Here is a 20,932-nt window from a genome sequence, read left to right on the forward strand (position 1 = left end):
GCTTTGTTGTCCAGTTACCAACTTTGTTTTTGAATTCCAACAGAAGATACCAAATCTGACTATCTTAGCAAGAACATAAGGGCCTTACGAAACCAGAATCTTCTTCTGGGTACTACCTATCACATCATGGCCAATGCTCTTATTCAGAATCCAAGATGTCTTGAGCAAATTGAGGAAGAAAAGGCTGAGAAGATATCACTAATATCTGGAGAAAGTCTTGAGAATCCTGAAAAGGTAAATGAGAGGAGAAAATCTTTTTGATTTTTAAGTATCGTAATTACTGCTTCAAATTACTACTTCAGTAGGTAGTGATGGGTATGGGTAGATAAAGAGCATGTGAAACCTGTCTGCTATTAGCAGAGGTTTGTCCAGCAACACCAGCTAAAGAAAAAAGAAAAATAAAAAAGCTGTGGTTGCTAGGTTTTTCCTGGTTTTTGCTCTCCTCAAGTTGCACCAGGGGAGGTTCAGGTTGGACATTAGAAAGCTTTTTTTTTTTTTACTGAAAGAGTGGTTACGCCTTGGAATAAGTTGCCCGGGGAGGTAGTGGAGTCACTGTCTCTGGAAGCATCCAAGAGGCATCTGGATGGGGATATGGTTTAGGCGTTGATTGTGTTGGTGCTGGGTTCACGGTTGAACAGATGATCTTGAAGGTATCTTCCAACCTTGATTCTGTAAAGAATCTTGTCAATTCCCAAGATTGCATAAGCTACATTAGAAATGTATCAGTATTACTGTGTTTATAATAGGGAAAAAGACATGAGATTCATAATAGTTTGATGCATGCTTTTTTAACACAAATTCCAAGTGTAGCTGTTATGCAGATGTTGCAGATATGTCTTAATAGGAAAAAAACCCCAAAGTTTTATTTTGTTTTCTTTTAACTGTTTCCAAAAACTCTAGTAACATTAATTTTTTTTCAGTTATAAAAATTCCACTTAACATGTCCAAAGACTAATTCAAATTAAAAGTGTGGTTTGTTTATTTCCATTGAAAATTGTGGACTTTAAAGTTCTGTAAATTACTGCTAGAAATAACACCCTTATTTTTTCCCCTTTTATCAGCTGCTCAAAACATCTTAAAGCAGTTAAAGTGTTATCTGCTCAAGACTTACAATGAGGCTCCAGTTTCAGAGAGAGAGTTGTTCAGTGCTACTTGTTAATGTGTGTTTTTTTGCTCTTATGATTGAATTTCAGGTATTGGCAGGTCTGAACAAGAAGGCTTTTCAGTGTTTCAGCTATGCTGTGAGGAAGTCTGAAGAGGAGTTGCAGTCCCACTCCGTGGAACACGTAGATGTGGTGGGAGTTATCGATGCATATATGACACTGATCGGTTTCTGTGACCAGTATCTGCGTAGGGAAGAAGAAGGCTCGCTTGGTTAGTCAGGGTTTTTACTAAGCTTGTGAGGTGTATTTATCTGTGATACGAGAGCTTTTGTGATACCCAGAAGTTCTGCCTAGGCAACACAGCTTGAATTTAGATGGCACAGTTTGTCCTCCAGTTCAGCAGTATTTATATTCCTTTTTTCACCTCTGCTACTGTTGCTACCTTTGGTACTAGTGAATCACTTGTAGTCTCCCTCTCACTTGTGAGAAATGTATCATATCCAGCAGATGCTTCCCGTGTTCCTTCCCAGACCACAGCAGCCTTGTATTTAAAGCAGGCAAGATACCAGCAGTGATGCATCTTCCTGATAAAGCTAATCCTTTCAGTCCCCAAGTACATGCGTTGCAGATGTGTGCAGTTCAAACAGATGGGAAGGAGAACAAAGTAAAAATACAAAATACACTTAAAAAAACCCTCGAATTGCAAAGATGAATGTTTCTGATGATCAGACACATGGAACAAGTGATGGTGTTTCTGATAATTCTTGTTTAATGTCTCTTGGCAGAAAGTAGCACTGTGGATCTGCAGCAATTCCCAGCTATTATGGTGGAGAAAATGATAAAAGCTTTAAAACTGAATTCCAGAGAAGCCAGGCTGAGATTTCCTAGACTGCTACAAATAATTGAAAGATATCCAGCAGAGACATTGGGTCTAGTGACACGAGAGGTTAGTTGCTTCCATTTTTCTGGCAGCAAATGTTACTATAAATCAAATTTAAAAGGTGGGGGTGGAGTTTGGATGGATAGAGAGGTTAGACTGGTAAGTTTTGCTTCAGGTAAATCAGATAAAATTTATCCCGTCATTGTTCCTTGTCTTTTCTCTGACTTCCTGAGTCTGATTCATATGGACAAAAACTTTTTCTTTAAAGTTTAACTTTTTATCATTATCCTGATTCCAAATGTTAATTTGAGAGTTGCTGGAGAAAAACTATGGTGTGTTTTGCCTTTTTTTTTCCTTTAGAAGAATCTAAATGGGCTGACAAAGGTGGTTAGAGTTAGGGTGAGGAATGTGTCTAATTCCTGAGTTTCTTGCATGCAGAAAGCCAGCAGCTTTTCCAGACTCTTTCCATGTCTGCCACCTTTCTTCATCCTTCACTTCAAAGGTTACTACAACTTTGCTGCCATCCTTTGTATTTCCCACTTCCTTTGTTCCTTCCTTCCTCCTACAACCTGTCCCTCCATTGCCATTCCATGGCAGGATATCATGAGACTTCCCTTCTGTCATGGGGCAGATAAGCTGAGACCTTCTCCCTTCTCTGTGACTCATGCCTGTTTCTGCCTTGACCTGCCTGCCTTTTCAAGCCCATGTCATTGTGCTCACAGAGCAACAGAGCCTGTCAGAGGAAGGACTCGAGTGAGACAGAAACAGGAATTAGTTATCCCAAGGAACTGAGAAAGTAGCAGAAGTGGGTGAGGTGTACAAGGTGTGGCTACAGTTAAACACTGGTGGTTCAAACAGCACCTGACAACTGATCCAGTTGAAAAATCTCACCCAGAAAGGGAGTTCACCAGGCATTTATTTATCCTATCACCTGTCTTTCTGTGATATAAATACTGGCAATCTGATCTTAAATGCTATTAGAGGTTTTTAAAGTTTAATGAAGGACAAAACTGTGGTAGGAGCTCCAGTGTTCCCCTTCCTGGTGTTTTTTACTCAAATCAAGACTTCAGTCCAATGGTGTTTGAGCTGAATTCCTTCAGATTTTTGAGTTGCTTGTATGGGAAAATCAAAAATTATTATATTACATCCAGACAGAAAAGCCACAGGTTTGAGTGTAAAACCTTATACTTATCAAACAAGCTGCAAATCTTTATAACGGAAAACCTATTAAGCAGCAGTGGTGGTGCTAGTAGTAGTAGCAGTAATAATAATAATTAAATTTGTGCTTTGTTGGGGAATGTTTTGAGCAACCTAACTGACATTCACTGTTTCCTTTTCATGCGTTTCTCTCTGTCAGGCTGTGGCATGAAGCAGTTTTGCTTGCTATGTTTGGTATTTTCAAGGAGGACCAAAGTTGAAAGCAGTGTGTCTGTGTTTTTGCAGCTTTCTTCAGTTCCCTGTTGGCAGTTCATTGGTTGGATTAGCCAGATGATGGCACTACTTGACAAGGATGAAGCAGTAGCCGTACAACATACTGTTGAAGAGATTGCAAACACCTATCCCCAGGCAATCGTCTACCCTTTCATGATCAGCAGTGAAAGTTACTGCTTCAAAGATACTGCAACTGGTTGTAAGAACAAGGAGTTTGTAGAAAGGTGAATTTGCAATTGGAGTAGCTCTTTTGTATGTTTTTTATTCAGGAGTGGACACCTAAGCAAACTCTTTTCTTTAGTGAGCATAAGGGTAGTCCTATGCACACTGAATTTTCATTTAAAGGCACAGAGAAATGCAGTACCTCAGTTCTATCAGTGTTAGACATACTCAGGTTGGGGGCCTGCATACTTTATGAAGTGTTGGGTCCCCCCCAGTCTGTGGGAAGTTAGAATTTTTCCAAAGGTGTCTTTTTGCCTATTTTTTTTTTGAAATCTGAAATTCTTTTATTTAAAACAGAAGATAAAGTCTTGTGCTTCACAGACAGTATCACCCTTCAATAATTGTCACAACAGGATGTGTAGTCTGGTTAATGCCTGTTTCTGTTTCAAGCATGCTTTCCACTTACCCACCAAAATCCTATTTTCATAGTGGGACACTTAATTAAAAAATTGGGAGTTGTGTGGCATGTTCACTCAACACATAAACAGTCATGCAGCCAAAGAGAGAATTCTGAGAGCGTTGTACCTACCTACACATAAATTATTTTACCAGATTCTTGTGTATAGCAGACAGTCTAGATCATTGCTTATCTGCAAGCTAGGTGATGATGGTAGTTCCTGTTGTGTTGTAATGCGTTTTTTTCTTCTTTTAAAGGATCAAGAATAAGTTGGATAGAGGAGGAGTCGTTCAAGATTTTGTTCGCTCGCTGGAGCAGCTCTCTAATCCTGTAATGCTTTTTAAGGTAAAGTGTATTTTTTTTATTTCTCCCCTTCCCCTTCATTCCTCACCCTCTTTAGAAGGGTTTAGAAGAGCAAGTGCTGAGCAGAGCCTGACACAGTTCAGTTGACACCACAGCCACAGGAAGTGGTTCAACCCAGAATCAACTCATCATGATGATGTTGGGGTGCTGTCAGCAGCTTTCACTGGCAATGGTCTCCCTCCCTTGTGCCAACTGGCTGTTCTGCACTACCCTTTTTCAGCTTTCTCCTTTGGGGTCTATGCCCTGTCCCACAGTCAGTCTTCCTTAATTGTTCTGAAACCATTACAGAAATATCATTTATGGCCATCTCTATAATTTTGGACTACTTGTGTTTGACCACTTGTGTTCTTATGCCCTTTTCCTGCTCCCTGCTGGGCATTCTTGTTTATGTTCTGACCCCTTTATCCAAAGGATTCTTGTCTTGTGTTTGGTAGTCCTGGCCCCCTAGAGGCCTTCTTAGTTTGTAGTAGAGACTATGGTAGTAAACATAATTATCCTAATAAAATAAAAGCATTTTATCAAGACAAAGAATGCAAGGGAAATATTTCCATAGTCTTTGGATTGCTCTTTTGGTTCTCAAAAGAAAGACACATAATAATGATGGACTTATTAGTAAGTACAGTAACCCCAGTGCAATCTGAGTGGCTTGCTGAAGAGCAAGGGTCACTAAAACTCTTCTCAGTACTCATCTGTTTCCTTCTGTTTGCAGGATTGGGTTGAGGATGTCAAAAATGAGTTGGCAAAAGCTCAGAGAAACAAAAAGAAGCTTAAGGAAATGTATGAAGGAATGTACAAGAATTTGGGAAATTTGGAGGCTCCTGGCCTTGGATTGCTGAGGAAAAGGTTTATTCAGGTTTGTGTGATTGCTGAGTAGTGTTGGCATCATGTGCTTTTTTAGAAGACGTTAGAAGATCAAAAGAGGGAACAAGATCACAGATTTTACAGGTGCTGCAGGACTTGATGAGACTTGATCAAGTCAGGAGTACAGGACTGGGATTTCTTTGCTAGAAGCCATGGACTTAACATAGTTCAGTTTCCACTTCTGACTGCCCTGCAGGGCTAAATGTTCCCTCTTACTCAGCTTCTGCCTCTTCTGTCCTACATGCTGCCAGGTTCATAGGACCTGAGCCTCTCCGATCATCCGTGGGAATCTGGCCTTGTTTTTTATTCCCTGCTGCCAAAGATTTATGAGCACCTTAGGGAGTTTTGCTATATTATGCTACTCAAATTTGCTGCCGATACTAAGTTACTTAGGGTAAGTAATACAGAAGAGTTACAACTATGAAGAATTACAGAAAGGACTTCACAAAATTGACTGACTTCTAAAATAGTGAAAATTAGTGTAGAAAATGAAGTGATACATGTGGCAGAAAACCGTAATTACCCTAGTTTCATATATAAATTCTTCAGGTTTGAGCTGAAGAACAAAATTCAAGAACAAAATCTTGGTTTGTGATAGATAGTTCTTTAAAAACATCAGATGTGCATACTCAAGGGCAGTCAAGAAAGAAAAGTGACTGTCATTATTAAGAATAGAGAATTAAACATGGATTTATACATTGGCATAGCAATGACTGACTCTTGCTTCTTGAACACTGTAGTCCTCATCTGCATTTCTCAACACAGATACAATAAAATTGGATGTGGTTCAGAGTGGCAAGAATAATCAGAGGTACAGAGTAACCTCTGTACAAGCAACTTTAGCATTCCTCCAATTGCAAAAGACACAATGATTCCAGATGCAATAAAGCTCTTAACATCATTCCCAACACCAGTGGTGCTAGGTTGACTGAGGACTGGACTTGATGAACTGAAAGGTCTTCTCCAACCTTAACGATTCCATGATTCTATCAGGAGTGCCAAGCATGAAGTAAATATTCTATGGAAGTGGCAGGTTCAAAACAGTGAGAGGTGTTTCCTCATTCATTACACACTTGAGTGCTGAACTCTTGCTGCAGGGTGTTGTGGATGCTTTCATGGGTTCAAATAGCAAGTAGGCAACAGCACAGGAGGGGGAAAATGCTTTGGGAGCTTTTGCATACAAATGCACGCTTCTGGGTCCAGAAATCCCTGAGCTGCAAATTGCTGGAGGCCAGGAGAGTGATACTCCTGTAGAAAGAGCACCCCAACTGTATGCTTGTACTATATGTGCATAGCCCTGTGGCCAGGGCTGGGTGGATCCAGCTCTCTCCCATGTGGCCATTCTTATGTCACATTAGCATTAGATAAACTAACCTGGGTGTCTCTAGGGAGATTCCTTCGCCATGAGCACCGAAAGGTGGAGGATGAGAGTGAGGTGGAGTTGGGAGGAGGTGAGGTGATACAGCAATAGAAAGAGCAATTGGGAGTTTAGGAGCACACTAGCCCTTTGACTCTGTTGCTGTGAGATAAGCTGGGTCTTTGGTGATAATGACTTTAAACTTAAGAATAGGGGAAAAGAATGTGCAGGATGTGCTGCTGTCAGGCGTGGGGATAGAGAGAGGGCAGCAGCTCTATGTTGAGCTATCTCTACAGAGTACAAGCACAGCAAGGGGCCTAGCAGGCATGAGCACAAAGGCTGACTTAAACCAAAACAGTCTCTGGCTCTTTAAAAAGCTGAAATGTGCGGTATTAGAGGATGCTGCAAGTAGTGGTGTGCTGTGGGAGAGAAGCGCAAGGGAGGTGCTGGAGAAGGGTAGCAGAGTTGTTCCCCTCTGTTAAAGGGAAGAGGGAGCAGCATTCCCACAGACAGCAACTGCAGAAGAGGGTCAGGGTGATGGTGCGCAGACTCTGAATTCATTGCTCTCGTGATGCATTATTATGAAGAAACAAAGTGTACTACGAGAATAACTGTATCATTTTTAACATCCTTGCTGGGGGAAAAACAAGTTGTCTCTTGACTGACACATAAAATTACTCTGCTGTGTGGAGTACTTCAGGCTCATAATCTTCATGTCTATGATTTATGTATAATTTCAGTTGTAACTAAACAATAACAATCTTTCTTTTTTTTAATATGAAATTCCAGTCACGCATAAATTAAACACTGATGATGGATTGTATTAATTAAAGTACAGTGTTAAGGCCATGGACTATTTGCTGCCTTGAATTTTAAAAGAACAGAACAGAGAAAGCAATCAAGTGTTCATGTGGAAATAGATGTAGTAATAAAGATGTTGTTGACTGTAGTAGTCTCTTCAGAAGGATGATGGGTTTTGTATTTTCATTTACTTCAGTGAAAGAACTGTGTCCTTCATAGTTTGGGAGAAAAATGATGAGGTATTTTAAAAAACAAGTGAGCTTACATATCTTTCCAAGCCATTAATACCAGGTCTAAGAGGGAACATCTGGTTTTTCTAAACCTTCAGTGTGAACACAAGGATTCAGTTAACTACTTGTAGATAATACTTTGTTTATCAAATGCTCAGTGTGAAATGTCTTTGCACTTTATCAAGATATTTAAAATACTTTAAAATATGGTTCTATGTACTTTATGTCCAAATTATTGCAAAGCAGATCATTAATAATAAATCTGATAGTAAATAAAACATTCAAACATTTCATAGAATGGTTTGGGTTGGAAGGGACCTTTAAGATCACCTAATTCCATGCCCCCTGCCTGCCATTCACTAGACCAGGTTGCTCAGAGCCCCATCCAGCCTGGCCTTGCACACTTCTAGGGATGGGGCATTCACAACTTCTCCGAACAAACCTGTTCCAGTGTCTCACCACCCTCACAGTGAAGAGTTTCCTCCTAATATCTAATCTAAACCTTCCCTCTTTCAGTTTAAAGCCATTGCCCCTTATCCTGTCATTGCATGCCCTTGTAATAACTCCCTCTCCAGTTTTCTTGTGGGTCCTCTTTAGGTATTTTATATTAATGTTCACTAGTTGATCCTAAATTTTTGTAAGCAGTTGAGGTACATGTATTAAGTTTAATGAGCAGCATTATTAGTATGGTCCATCAGAATCCAACTGCAGCTAGAAGAGGTAAAAAGCGATAAACTTCTAGTTTTGACATGATGTTACTGAGTTGATAAAATATAGATATTTCTGTTGATGGTAGTTGGTGGGTCTACCAAACAGGCAGTGAAAAGGTTCTGTCAAACTAGAAATAACAGAATAAAAAAGAACTGGAGTGGAAGGACTATTGATATATTTCGGAAACTCAGATGAAGCTGTGTGTTTGATAGGAAGGTACTCTTTTGATGTTCTCGTGTAATGTCTAGCACTGTGTAAACTTCCTATAAATGATTCATAGGCTTTTGGGAAGGACTTCGACCATCATTTTGGCAGAGGGGGTTCACAACTGTTGGATATGAAGACTAGTGACTTTGATGCGATTGCAACTTCTCTCCTCTCAAAAATGTACAAAACCCATAAAGAACCTGGAAACCTGAAAGAATGTTCACCGTGGATGAGTGACTTCAAAGCTGAGTTCTTGAGGAATGAATTAGAGGTTCCTGGTACGTTCCCCTTCAGTGTTGATGGTGAACTGTCCCTCACAAGAAAGTTCGACTCTTGAGCTCTACTCCTTATGTTGACTATAAGGCCCTTCTTTCTGGCCTTGTGCCTTATCTGGCCTTATCTGAAATAGCTCAGTTCACTCTCTTAAATCTGTTCTTAAGCCGTAGTCCTGATTTTTAAAATTGTATCTAAAATTGTATCTCTTACCTAAGAACTTAGTATTTTTCTAAAGGCCTAACTCAAGAAGATCTGATATATGAATCTAATATATGTTTAAATCTAGTTCAGCAAAGGTTGTGCCCTCTAAAACTATTAAGAGCTGCAATTCTAACAGCTAAATGAGGAAAAAATATTAGTTATTCACAGATAAAATCATACTATGTATATGTTGGATTTTTATGCATTTTTAAATATTCGTAGTTATCATTATATGAATTTGACAAAATATTTGTGTGTTCTGTTCTCATACACACTTCAAAATAGAAATAAAAAACAGTTTATGTAATTTTACTCTAACATTTTTTCTCCACTACCACTGCAGGTCAGTACGACGGAAAAGGGAAACCACTACCAGAGTACCATGCAAAAATCTCCGGATTTGATGAACGGGTATGTTTTTAAGACTGAGTCAAAATCCTGTGTGGTATAAATCTGTGTTCATATTCCATTTAGAGATGTGACAGTAGCGAGGTCCCTGCTTGTGAATGCATCTTGCAGCACATAAAGGAAGGTCTATAAGTGGGCAGTGTTTTTCTAGTAGTAATTGAGTAACTTGATGATGTCATCTAGGAATGACCAATATGCTTGATTTCAGTGATGATTCTGTAAAACCAATTCTTCTATCACAAATATTTTGCTTTTTTCTTTCTTTTTCCAAGATAAGTGTAATGGAATCCTTGAGGAAGCCAAAACGTATAACAATCCGAGGCAGCGATGAGCAGGAGTATCCTTTTCTTGTCAAAGGCGGTGAAGACCTGCGGCAAGACCAACGCATCGAGCAGCTGTTTGATGTAATGAACATTATCCTTTCCCAAGATGCTGCATGTAGCCAAAGAAATATGCAGTTAAAAACTTACCAGGTCATCCCCATGACAACAAGGTAGGCCTTTATCTTGAAGGGACAGAAATCCTTATGTTAACGTATATTGCTGTTGGGATGTTTGAAAGTGAGATTTTTGTTTGCCAGATTCAGGTTCAGAGTGTTTTCTGTCTTGGCTTAATTTATTTTTTTTTTCCTTTTCCTTTTAAACAACATTGAAATTGCTTTGTCTGGAAACTGTTTTTCAGAGTATATTTAAATTGGTAGCTTTTAACCTTCTTTTAGCAGGCACTAGAACATGGTGTTCTTCTAAAGTTCATCTTTGAGCTGCTTGTTCACATCTCTGACTTGTTTTGTTCTAGACTGGGACTCATCAAGTGGCTGGAAAATACTTGTACCTTAAAAGAATTCCTGAAAAATAGCATGTCTGAAGAGGAAGATATCAGTTATAACAGGTGATGCTTGGTTTAGCTGTCTGCTCTAATAGAGACGACTACTAATGGGTTTTTGGATAACTGACAGTCTTGTGGCAGCATTTTCTTTTTTTTTTTTTTTAATTAAATAATGAAATAAAAGCACCTATGAGCAAGGAGGCAGTTTGTACTTCCTGACCCAAATTAGTAATTGGCAACTGTTTGTTTAATGAGTGCCATTGTACCTGGAATATCCTCCACCCAACTTGTTTAAACAAGAAGCTTATAATTATAATCATGTGTGACGTCATTATCATCACCATTTCCTTATCAGCAGATTGATTTTACAAGCCAAGGATTTTGAGCTCTTGATTTGATCAGGCAGGAAATGGACTTAGGTCAGTGGGGGGCAGGGGAAGGGAGCAGAGACAGAGCAATTCAGAACCTGGGTTCAGCAGTGAGTCAGTGGTGGGGGGGGGTGCAAATTGGCAGCAAATGCACAAAACACAACTGTAAAAGAGCACTCTCTCTGACTTTATACAAATGCTGGGTTTGAATAAATTATGTTGCTTTCTTATGATTGTAATTGGAGGTTGAATATTTGTAAAATTGATTTAATTCTAGCATTTCAGCCTGTTTCTGTCCTGGAATTTAGAAATGTGGTTTAACTTACAAACGTTGTTCTTAGTTGCATAATCTCTGAGTTTGTCAAAGTGTTGTTGTCACCATTTATTTTTACTACTTAACGTTTATGGGGCAGGCTGGAGGAACTTCCAGCGTGGAGGTTGGACTCCAAAGAGTCTTTATTTCTACAGTTATTTGATTTGTGAGCAGTTTAGTTTCTTTGTTGCTGCTGCCAGGTTCACTTTTGTGAACAGCAGTGGTATTATGTTGATCTCAGTTCACCGACTGGGGAAAGTGGAGAGGACTCACATGGGACCATCTCATGAAGGGAGGACATTTCTAATATGGAAGATCAGTGTCTTTCTAAAAATAGGTCATAATTTATAAAAACAAAAAAAGCTTTATTGTTGTATGTAGACTTTAAATATTTTTCCCATGTATTATTCAATCAAGAGAAATAAGACATTTTATGTTGAGCTATGTTTAAATGAGAGCACTTGCAAAGGAAAATCCTGATGCATTTTCTGGCAATATTTTGGTTGAGGTAGGGGGAACAACTTTCTGAAGTTTTGAAATCCTTTTCTTTGTCCCCAAGTGATGGGCTATGCAGTCTATAAATGACAAATGCTTCTTAAATGGAAAGAATTTCTCTATCTCAAAACATGCTTTGGAAGGAAGAGAGAAGATGGGTGCTCTGCTAAGTTGCTGCCTCTCTGGAATAGAAGTTTAATGTCTGATGAACTTAGTTAAGATGGGAGAAAGTTTTTCTATAAGCAGTGCAACTAATGAATACTGGCTTCTTATGGATTAATACCCTAAGTTCAAGCCCCCATTCCTCCCTCTTGTACACAGTGAGGAGATAAACTGCCTTCCTGCATTTCGTACCATTTTGAATGGACAAGCAGTAGCGTGTACATAATGCCTCTCAAGTGGCTATGAGACTGTTAAAAATATCTTTTCCTCCCTGGAGAAATTATTTTGGGTCTTTCTTCTCAAGGCAGCATCTAATTTTCACAGTCCTTATTGACAAATTAGCAGCTTTGAGGTGTCTGATCTTCCATCAGATATGACTGAAGTGTGTTCAAAGCTGGGGGGAAGGAAATGGATGCATATTCACTGACTGCTTAAGCTTCATTTCTGGAGCAAGGTTAAAATTAATGTAGACTGTAGCTTCCTGACTCTTCCTTTGCATAAAAATCTCATGGGTCAGAGCAGCACACAGCCTGCAGATATTCCAGTACAGAGTGGTAAGATCATCAAGGAATCATCAGTGCTTTTTTTCTTTTTTTGTTCCTAGCAAAAAAGGACCTCGTGCTACCTATTCTGAGTGGCTGTCCAAGATGGGTGGGAAAGCACAAGGCATCTCTCGATACCATGCTATGTACAGGTAGGATTTAAAAGAGGACTGCATGTAAAATAACAGAAGCTAGAGTGTGCACACACACAGAGTTGTAGAAATTCCAGGAAAAAACATTATCTGTGTTATAATATGATGGCTAGATTTGATTTTTGCTCATTTTACTGCTCTGTCTTACTGGAGATGCTCTGCAGGAGGAGGTTAGAACTGCCAAAAATCCCACCAGAGTACAGGAATGCTTCCAGAAGCTTGCTCACTTCCTTAAGAAAGTGTCTTGAAGCAGATGCTGCTCTTCAACTTTATTTTCTAGGTGTCTCATTCCTAATTATGCAGTGAGGTAGGCTGCCTCAGAGCCCAAGCATCTGCTCAAGTTGGACAGAGAAAATCCCTGTGATTCACCAAGAACGGAAGAATATTTGATGATTTCGGTCCCGACTTAACATTTCACATGCAGTGGGCTGTTATTTCTATGGCTAACATTATTCCTTCATTTATTTGCAGTAATGCAAGCCGTAGAGAAGCAGTTATGTCTTTCAAAAGCAGGGAAAGCAGTGTTCCAGAAGACCTGCTGCGGTAGGTGCACTGTCAGTGACTGCACGTTGTGAAACGAATGTTGGTGTTTATCTGTGTTCAACAAGCGAGTTCTGTTTCATTCAGGCGAGCCTTTGTGAAAATGAGCACATCTCCTGAAGCCTTCCTGTCCCTGCGGTCCCATTTTGCCAGCTCCCATGCACTGATGTGCATCAGCCACTGGATACTTGGTATTGGAGACAGACATCTGTCCAACTTCATGATTAACAAGGAGACAGGTGGCATGGTGGGAATAGACTTTGGATATGCATTTGGTGCGGCCACACAGGTATTTATTTTCTAATTAATTTGTTACAGCTCTTGCATTTATTCTATGCATTTATACGTGTATTCTCAGTACTAAATTTGATGCTTTTCAGTTGCCATCATTCTGGTGCAAAATGGTGCAATCTTTACAAGTTATTTCTAGTTGATTGAATAAAATCTGTGTCAGATATTCTCAGACAAGCCCGAAGGTGTAGAGTTTCACAGCTGATATGGTGGTGTTTTGCATAGTTCAACCATGCTTTCAACCACTATCACTAAATATTCGTGACTAGAGTTTGTCACAACTTGGTCTGGTTCTACTGTATTGCACCGTATTTTCAGTTAAGTGACAAAGAGGGTTCCAAAGCTTAAAAAGAACAAAATACTCCTTTCTAATTCTTCTGTTCCAAGGCTTCTTATTTCTTGTTTTGTTTTGACTGTCCTTCCCCTTTGCTAGTTTTTGGGTGTGCCCGAGTTGATGCCTTTTCGACTGACTCGACAGTTTGTTAATCTGATGATGCCAGTGAAAGAGTGGGGACTCATTTATAGTGTGATGGTGCATGCCCTAAGGGCTTATCGTTCAGATCCAGATCTCCTCATCAGCACAATGGATGTATTTGTAAAGGAGCCTTCTTTGGACTGGAAGGTGGGGTTTTTCCTCTTTTTTCGTGTGAATATTCTTAAACTGTACTAAGAATAAAACTGATCAAAAAGGAAGTATTTCTAGATGTACACTCACAGTGCTCCTTTTATCTTTCTTTGGTTTTTTAAGTTCTCAGAGAAACTGAACGTAAAGTATTTAAAATGACAATTCTATATTGATGCACAAAGAACAGTAGCATATGGCAGCAGCATAAATATTTTCAACTGTTTGCATTGAGCCTCTTAAATTTACATCAGCACTGTATATATCAAATTAATAATTACAGAGAAAACTGAAGGTAGTTGCACTTCAATAACTTCAGTTGTAAATTAAATTTAAGTCATAGACAAACTAAATATTATCTCACTACTTTGTCCTCCACTGCATATACAGTTAAGAGTTACTGGCTTGACTAGCTATGATCTGGCAGCTTAAAAGTCTTTTTTAAGTGTATGATTTATGACAAATAGGGCAAATTTGTTTTCTCTTTAGAACTTTGAAGAAAGGCAGCTGAAAAAAGGAGGCACGTGGATTAAGGAAATAAACACATCTGAAGTAAACTGGTACCCTTTGCAAAAAGTCAACTATGTCAGAAGAAAGCTTACAGGTGCCAATCCAGCAATAATCACTTGGTAAGATGCTCTCCTTTTGCTTTAAACTGCTCTACTAAGAGCTTTGGCAGGCTCCTGTGTCAGATTTTGTTCTCTTTGGATAGACTGGTGGCTAGGAAAAAAAAAGAGACAGGACAAAATTTCAACAAACCTTCTGTCAGAATCATTTTGGTCTGTATACAAGCTCTCTGAATCACCTTGCCAGCCAAAACACCAGATATCTCCCCACAAGTTTTCTTGCTCCAGCTCAGGCCTCTGAGCAGTTTTACTGCTCCTGGCAAGAAACATCTCCCCATCCTGTCAGCCTGCTTAATCTCACACTGCTCGGCCTACTTTTCCTCATTTTTGTCTCCATGACTTTTAGACTAGGGGTAAGATTTAAATCAATATATGCTTCTGCTGAAGGATTACTTGAAATGGAACCTGAACCAGCTGTAGGGGAGGCATGGAGGTAAGCTGCTTCCCAAAAACATCACATTCAAATCTGATGGCATTTTCAGGTTATTTATGTCAGTCTAGTCAAGTCTGGCTCAAGCGAGAATGTCTTTAAAGTTCAGTTAAAAGTACAATTAATCCCTTCTATCCTCTTTTAAAAAGACATTTTGGATTGATCAAGGGAAAGACAAAAAAGCAAAGAAAGCAAGCCTGTTTTAAAACCATACAAATACTGAAAAGTGCAGGACTTGGGAGGAGTCCCCTTTGCGGTCAAGGCTGAACTGGAAGAGGCAGCAAAATACTTGTTACAGGCACAAATCAGAAGGGGAGGTAAGGAGATCAACAGCTTGGATGTGAACTTCTGCATCCCTCTTTCACCTAGAGACCTCTGACAAGATTGACATATTCATGGTAAATACCCACTAGTAAAAGACACCTGAAATCACCAGTCTTTGCTGGCCAAGCCTTCTGCAGCTCTTGCACAGTCTCCACATCTTAAATCTCAATTCAGGCAGCTTTATTTTTCAAGTGCTGTTTTGTATTTAAAAATCCATCGCAGATTTTTTGCTTGTTTCCTTTAGTAAGAGTTTATTTTTGTGTTCTCAATTTCAGTGATGAACTACGCCTGGGCCATGAGAAGCTACCTTGTTATAAAGATTTTGCAGCTGTGGCTCGTGGTAATGCCAGTCATGATATCAGAGCCAAAGAGCCAGAGGACGGCCTTTCAGAGGAGACCCAAGTGAGATGCCTCATCGATCAAGCGACAGACCCCAATATTCTTGGCAGAGTCTGGGAAGGATGGGAACCCTGGATGTGAGGACCTCCTCTCTAAAGCCCAATCTGCCAAGGGACCTGTATCCTAATACATAGCTGCAACTAGATCAGAATTTTAAGGCAAAAAAGGAAAAAACCTCTTAACTGCTTTTATCATCGGTTAACTTGATTAATAGAGAGTATAAATTTTTTGTATTAGAGCTGTATTCAAACAGTGAATTTTTTTCTTAATTATTTTTCTTGTATGTAGTTCTGTAACAAAGCAGCTTTATTGCGTTCATGTTAAAATCAATGTAGAAAGAACTAGAGAGGCTATAGAACTTAAAGATTTATTTGAAAGGCACTGAGACCCCTCAGCAGAAAGCACAAATTCATACCCTGCAAGCTTGTGGGCATCCATGTAGTGGTGTAGTGAAAGTCTGTACTTTTCTTTTACAGAGACCTTGATGACAATCAACTAAAACCATTCTGCAGGCACATATTATTTGTAATTAAAACTAGATTTTTGTATTAGTAGTATCAGTGAAACACATGGGGAAATTAAACAGAAAATGCCTTTAAACTCTAAATAACACTTAAATTATCTGAACAGCTGTTTCATTACTGGATAATGTATAGATGAGACTGTTCCAGCAGATATTTTTTTTTAGCGATTAGTGGTTTGTACTCTGTTATCTTTGTCCTTTGGAAGTATGCACTTGTCATGTTGTATTAATTCCAAATTATTTGTTTGACCAAAGCCAAAAATAGTCAATGCCACCACAATAGAGTGCTGGAAGCTTCTTGCCATAACTGTAGCACAGGCATGGCTACTGCACTTGGAATTTGCTTATGCCGAAGTGTGGAGGTTGTGCCAGGTGTAGCTCTTTGACAGCCAGTTCTCAGGTATGCTGGGTTTGGCTGGGGTTGAGTTAGTTTCCTTTAGAGTAGCTAGACTGAGGCTGTGGTTTGGCTTTATGCTGGAAACCGTTGATAACACGGGGATACTTTATTGTTGCTGAGCAGGGCTTGCACAGAGACAAGGCCTCTTCTGCCTCTCACACCCTGAGGAGTGCCATGGAATTGGGAGGCGCACAGCCAGGATACATGACTCCAGCTGACCCAAGGGATATCACATACCATGTGGTGTCTTGCTCAGCATATAGAGCTGGGGGAAGGAGAAAGGGAGAGATGTTCAGAGTGATGGTGTTTGTCTTCCCAAGTCACTGTTAGCCTGGCTTAACACCTGCCTGCCCATGGGAAATGGTGAATGAGTTGCTTTGCTTGTGTGCACAGCTTTTGCACAGCTTACCGGGTAGGCTGTCTTTATCTCAAACCATGAGTTTTCTCACTTTTCCAGTTCTCACTGCAGTGGAGTGAGGAGCAGCTGTGTGGGGCTGAGTTGCCAGCCAGGGTTAAACCGTGGCATCAGGTAACCTCGGGGGCAAGTGCAGCACAGACAGCAAGAGAGAAGGAGAGTTCTCTCAAATACTACATTGTATTTTACCCAGAATTCACTGTAGGATATAGATTCCATTGAGGCTTTTAATAATTATCATAAAAGGTGTAATAAAAATGAGTCTTTGCCCTTTCACTGCCTAGAAGCTTTCCCTCCTGCCTCCATGGTGGTGGAGCAGTTCTGGTTTTGCTGAGGGCCATGTCTCCTACTGGCACCAGTCTCAAATGAATCTTGTCAGCTGGAGAGCAGAGACTCTTGGATACAGTTCCATGAGAAACTCAGAATGGGGAAGATTGCTGAGGCCTACCGGACAGGGAGAGGATTTTTCCATTTCAAATACTTTCCAGCAACAACTGCTATTTGTCCTGCTTCTGTCTTAATAAATATACTCAATTGTTTGTGTCAATAGTGTTATAAATCGAGAAATTCAGAATATTTTTATCAGACTTTATTAACAAAAAATATTGTTTAGGTGTATTTTTGTAGAGGAAATATATTTAGAAATAAAAATAAACTTTCAGCTGTATACCTCATTTCAAAAGTTAATTTAGCACACTTCAATTGCAGAAAGCTTCCATGTTTATCCATTTGCAGACATGATAATTGGTGGACAGTAATGTGGGGCTTTTTTTCATAAAAGTGTTTGATGTAACCTATTTTTATATACACTTCAGTAAGATGTCTTGGTGTATTTTATTCTTTTAATCTCCGCTATCAATTAAGACAGCAGCCTTATGACTAAAGCTTAGTCAGGTGAGGTGCTCTAGCTTTCATGCTGTCACTCTAAAATATAAGAAAGTTTAAAGCACAATAAAATAACAACATGAAAAGGCAAGGGGACATTTAGAAATCAAGTGGCTAGTCATAAGAGGTGTTAAATGGCACTTTTGGCACATACCTTAGATATTTACTAGGTACTTTGACCTGTACCGCAGAGGACAAAGTTTAGGTTTATAGTTTAACGAGGTTCTTCTTGTAGGACTTTTGATATCCTCAGCACCAATAGATGTTTGTGCACAGCAGGGCCTTCTTCCTTGGTCTTGTGGAAGGGGCTGGGGCTGAAGTGCGGGGAGGGGCACTGCTGAGTGCCTTCTGCTCCCTTAAGTCCATAGCAGAAGGCCCTGCCCCTGTGAGACGGGCAAAAGTGACCCTGACAGTGGAAATGGGCTTACAATGTGTCTATGACAATTTAAATAGTTAAAAGCTCTATCTTGGCCCTAAAATAAGTGCAATAGTTGAAAGCCTCAGCTACACGAGTCCTTAATGATGTATTTGTCAAGCTCATGTGTCAGCTGAGGAGCAAAGCACGAAGCTGCTGTGTTTTTATGAGCAGAGATCTATCCTATGCAAAGCAAGTGGAGTTTCCCTAACAGAGCTCTCCCCATGGAGCTGAATGACCCTGGAAATAACTTGCAACATATGTAAATGGCAGCTGCCATCCCCAATCCTGACTGAAGAGTGCTGCTCTCAATAAAATGCAGCAGCTAAATGGAAAGGCTGGAGCCAGCCTGTGAAGCAGCAAGGAAAGTACTGACGCAATACAAACCTCAAGTCACTGGGCTCAGTGCTTTATGGGGCGGGTTTATTTGGCTTCCAGAAAAGAACAAGATGATGTGAAGCTCAGAGACTGCATCAGGTCTCATGCAAAACAAAACTTGGGAACTATTCACAAGTACATGAGAATATTTCCTTCTCAGATTAAATAACCAGATGGATGGGCACTATATCTGGAAATCCATTAGTTGCACCTAAAAAGTTATATAAAACATTAGCATATATTCTCACTACATTTTTCTAAGGGCATAGAATGATATTCATATTTAAGCTAATCCTTACTATCCCTGCCAATCTTAAAATTTCCCTCTAGCTAAGAATAACAGTACTGCTCAACCCAGAGGAAAGCTCTGCAGCTGCAGCCTGGAGTCTCTTTTCCCAGCTGATAAAGAGGTTCCTGCATGCTGCTTCTCATGTTAAGGATTTTCCCTTAGTCCCCACCACTGTTGCCCAGTTTAAATGTTATCTTGAGGTGTCAGTGACTGAGATGTGATACAGTGCCACCACATCTTTGGGCATGGGAAGGAGCCTACGAGCTTTCCACAAAAACAATGAATTGGGCTTGTATTCAGCCATGGAGTAAGGAATTTCCTACGGCTCTTCTGGCCTCACACTTAAGGGTTTGGCCAGCTGCTTCCCAAAGTAAACATCTATATATGTCTCTATCTATATATAGAGTCACTTCTCCCCAAACTTCTTGTTTTTGCAAAATCAAGGAATTAAAGTAAGGTTTTATTACCGCTGCTTTAAAACCCTTTTTTCCCCTCACAAGTGCAGAGGATGAGGGTCTGCTGCATCATTTTATTAACACTGTGCCTCATTTGGAAATTACATGGGCTTCAAAAATTTAATTTTTAAGCTATGCTGCCTTTAAGAAATGGCACCTATGCAGAAAGGTTGCACCTTGGCAGCCACCCACAGCACTGAATGGTGTCAATGGTCTTGTAGCAAAGCTACCAAAGAGCTACTCCTTACATCACACTAACAAGTGTCCAGAATACAGTGTTTAGAGGGGTTTTTTGTTGCAAAAATGTTTGGGAAGTTTTTAGGGCCACAAAGATGATCAGAGGGCCAGAGCACCTTTTCTGTGAAGTCAGGCTGAGAGAGCTGGGATTGTTTAGCCTGAGGAAGAGTAGGCTCCAGGGAGACCCTATTGTGGCCTTTCAGTGCCTAAAGGGATCTTATAGGAAAGGTGGAGAGGCACTTTTCAGTAGGACCCGTAGTGACAGCACAAGGAGGAATGGATTCAAACTGAGAGTGGGTAGGTTTAGATTAAAAATGAGGAGGTGAATCATTGGAACAGGTTTCCCAGAGAAGTTGTGGGTACCCCATCCCTGGAAGTGTTCAAGGCCAGGTTGGATGGAGCTCTGAGCAACCTGGTCTAGTGAAAGGTGTCCATGGCAGGGTCTTGGAACTAGATGATCTTTAAGGTCCCTTCCAACCCAAACCATTCTGATTCTATGAAGGAGTGGCTATAAGGGCTGGGAGATATTTGGTGACAGTTTCCACATATTTGCAGGATGGGGTTTTTTGCCTTTTTGATGGGACAGGAGAGGGTTACATTGAGCCTACTTGTCCATTTCACTCACAGTAAATTATAGCACACAAGATTTAATTTGATTAGGCAGAAAATGCAGCTGTGAATCTGATCACATGAATTTTGTCCCTGATCGAAATTCATGCAAAACCTGTATCAGGAAAAGGTTCAGAGCATCCACCAAAGAGTGTGAGAAAACAAGGAGCACAGGGTCTGAGGCATTTAGCTGCATTGGCACTTGGCCTTTTGGGAGCCCAGGTATATGGACAATGTAATTCAGCAGCTCAGCAGCCACAGGTGCAGCTGAACAAACCCAGCCCAGGTTGATACCACCAGAGTTTAAACATCCGCAGGGAGTTGAAACACAGAGCTCCAGTTAAAAGAGCTAAAAAGAAAATTCCATTCATTTATCATCACATTGTTCAGCTGCTAAGAGTAGTGTGGCCGCAGGCTGGATCTGTGCAATGATGTACAAGTACAGTACAAGTGACAAGCAAAATACTGCTACAGTGATTCAGGACGAGGGAGAGGCACAAGCCCCAGCAGAAGTGGGATGAGCGGACAGGGAGGGTCTGCCCAGCAGTTACTGCACTGGCTGAGGAGAGCCAACACCAACCTCAAGTAGGTACTGTCCCTACCTAGGAGTGTGCTCACAGGTTTTTTGACTCTCCCCAAACAACTTGCACCTCCTCATTTGCATGTCCCATTCCCTGGTCAGCCCCCAAGTACCATTCCTGGCTTCTAGCTGATGCATGAAATGATCCTTGCACTCCTTCTGCTTCTTGGAGGGGGGAGAGAAACACAGCAAACCACCTCTTCTCTTTTTCC

The 20,932-nt window shown here is 40.3% G+C and overlaps 1 protein-coding gene across 2 annotated transcripts in view; it reads left to right on the forward strand.

The window, feature by feature from the left end:
* Positions 1–16,817, forward strand: part of PRKDC (protein kinase, DNA-activated, catalytic polypeptide) — an 83,388-nt gene extending 66,571 nt beyond the window's left edge. For both annotated transcript variants that reach the window (XM_017831239.1, XM_017831249.1), the window contains 16 exons: positions 44–234; positions 1,194–1,374; positions 1,889–2,049; positions 3,427–3,638; positions 4,291–4,378; positions 5,106–5,249; positions 8,637–8,841; positions 9,384–9,451; positions 9,721–9,941; positions 10,244–10,336; positions 12,216–12,305; positions 12,777–12,848; positions 12,933–13,134; positions 13,570–13,758; positions 14,248–14,387; positions 15,414–16,817. In XM_017831239.1, coding sequence (XP_017686728.1) covers positions 44–234; positions 1,194–1,374; positions 1,889–2,049; positions 3,427–3,638; positions 4,291–4,378; positions 5,106–5,249; positions 8,637–8,841; positions 9,384–9,451; positions 9,721–9,941; positions 10,244–10,336; positions 12,216–12,305; positions 12,777–12,848; positions 12,933–13,134; positions 13,570–13,758; positions 14,248–14,387; positions 15,414–15,618 — 2,462 coding nt within the window. In that variant the 3' untranslated portion in view covers positions 15,619–16,817. The remainder of the gene's footprint in view (positions 1–43; positions 235–1,193; positions 1,375–1,888; positions 2,050–3,426; positions 3,639–4,290; positions 4,379–5,105; positions 5,250–8,636; positions 8,842–9,383; positions 9,452–9,720; positions 9,942–10,243; positions 10,337–12,215; positions 12,306–12,776; positions 12,849–12,932; positions 13,135–13,569; positions 13,759–14,247; positions 14,388–15,413) is intronic.
* The last annotated feature ends 4,115 nt before the right edge of the window (positions 16,818–20,932 follow it).

The sequence above is a fragment of the Lepidothrix coronata genome, unplaced genomic scaffold (genome assembly GCF_001604755.1).
Source record: "Lepidothrix coronata isolate B3197 unplaced genomic scaffold, Lepidothrix_coronata-1.0 Scaffold6, whole genome shotgun sequence".
Taxonomy (NCBI): Eukaryota; Metazoa; Chordata; class Aves; order Passeriformes; family Pipridae; genus Lepidothrix; species Lepidothrix coronata.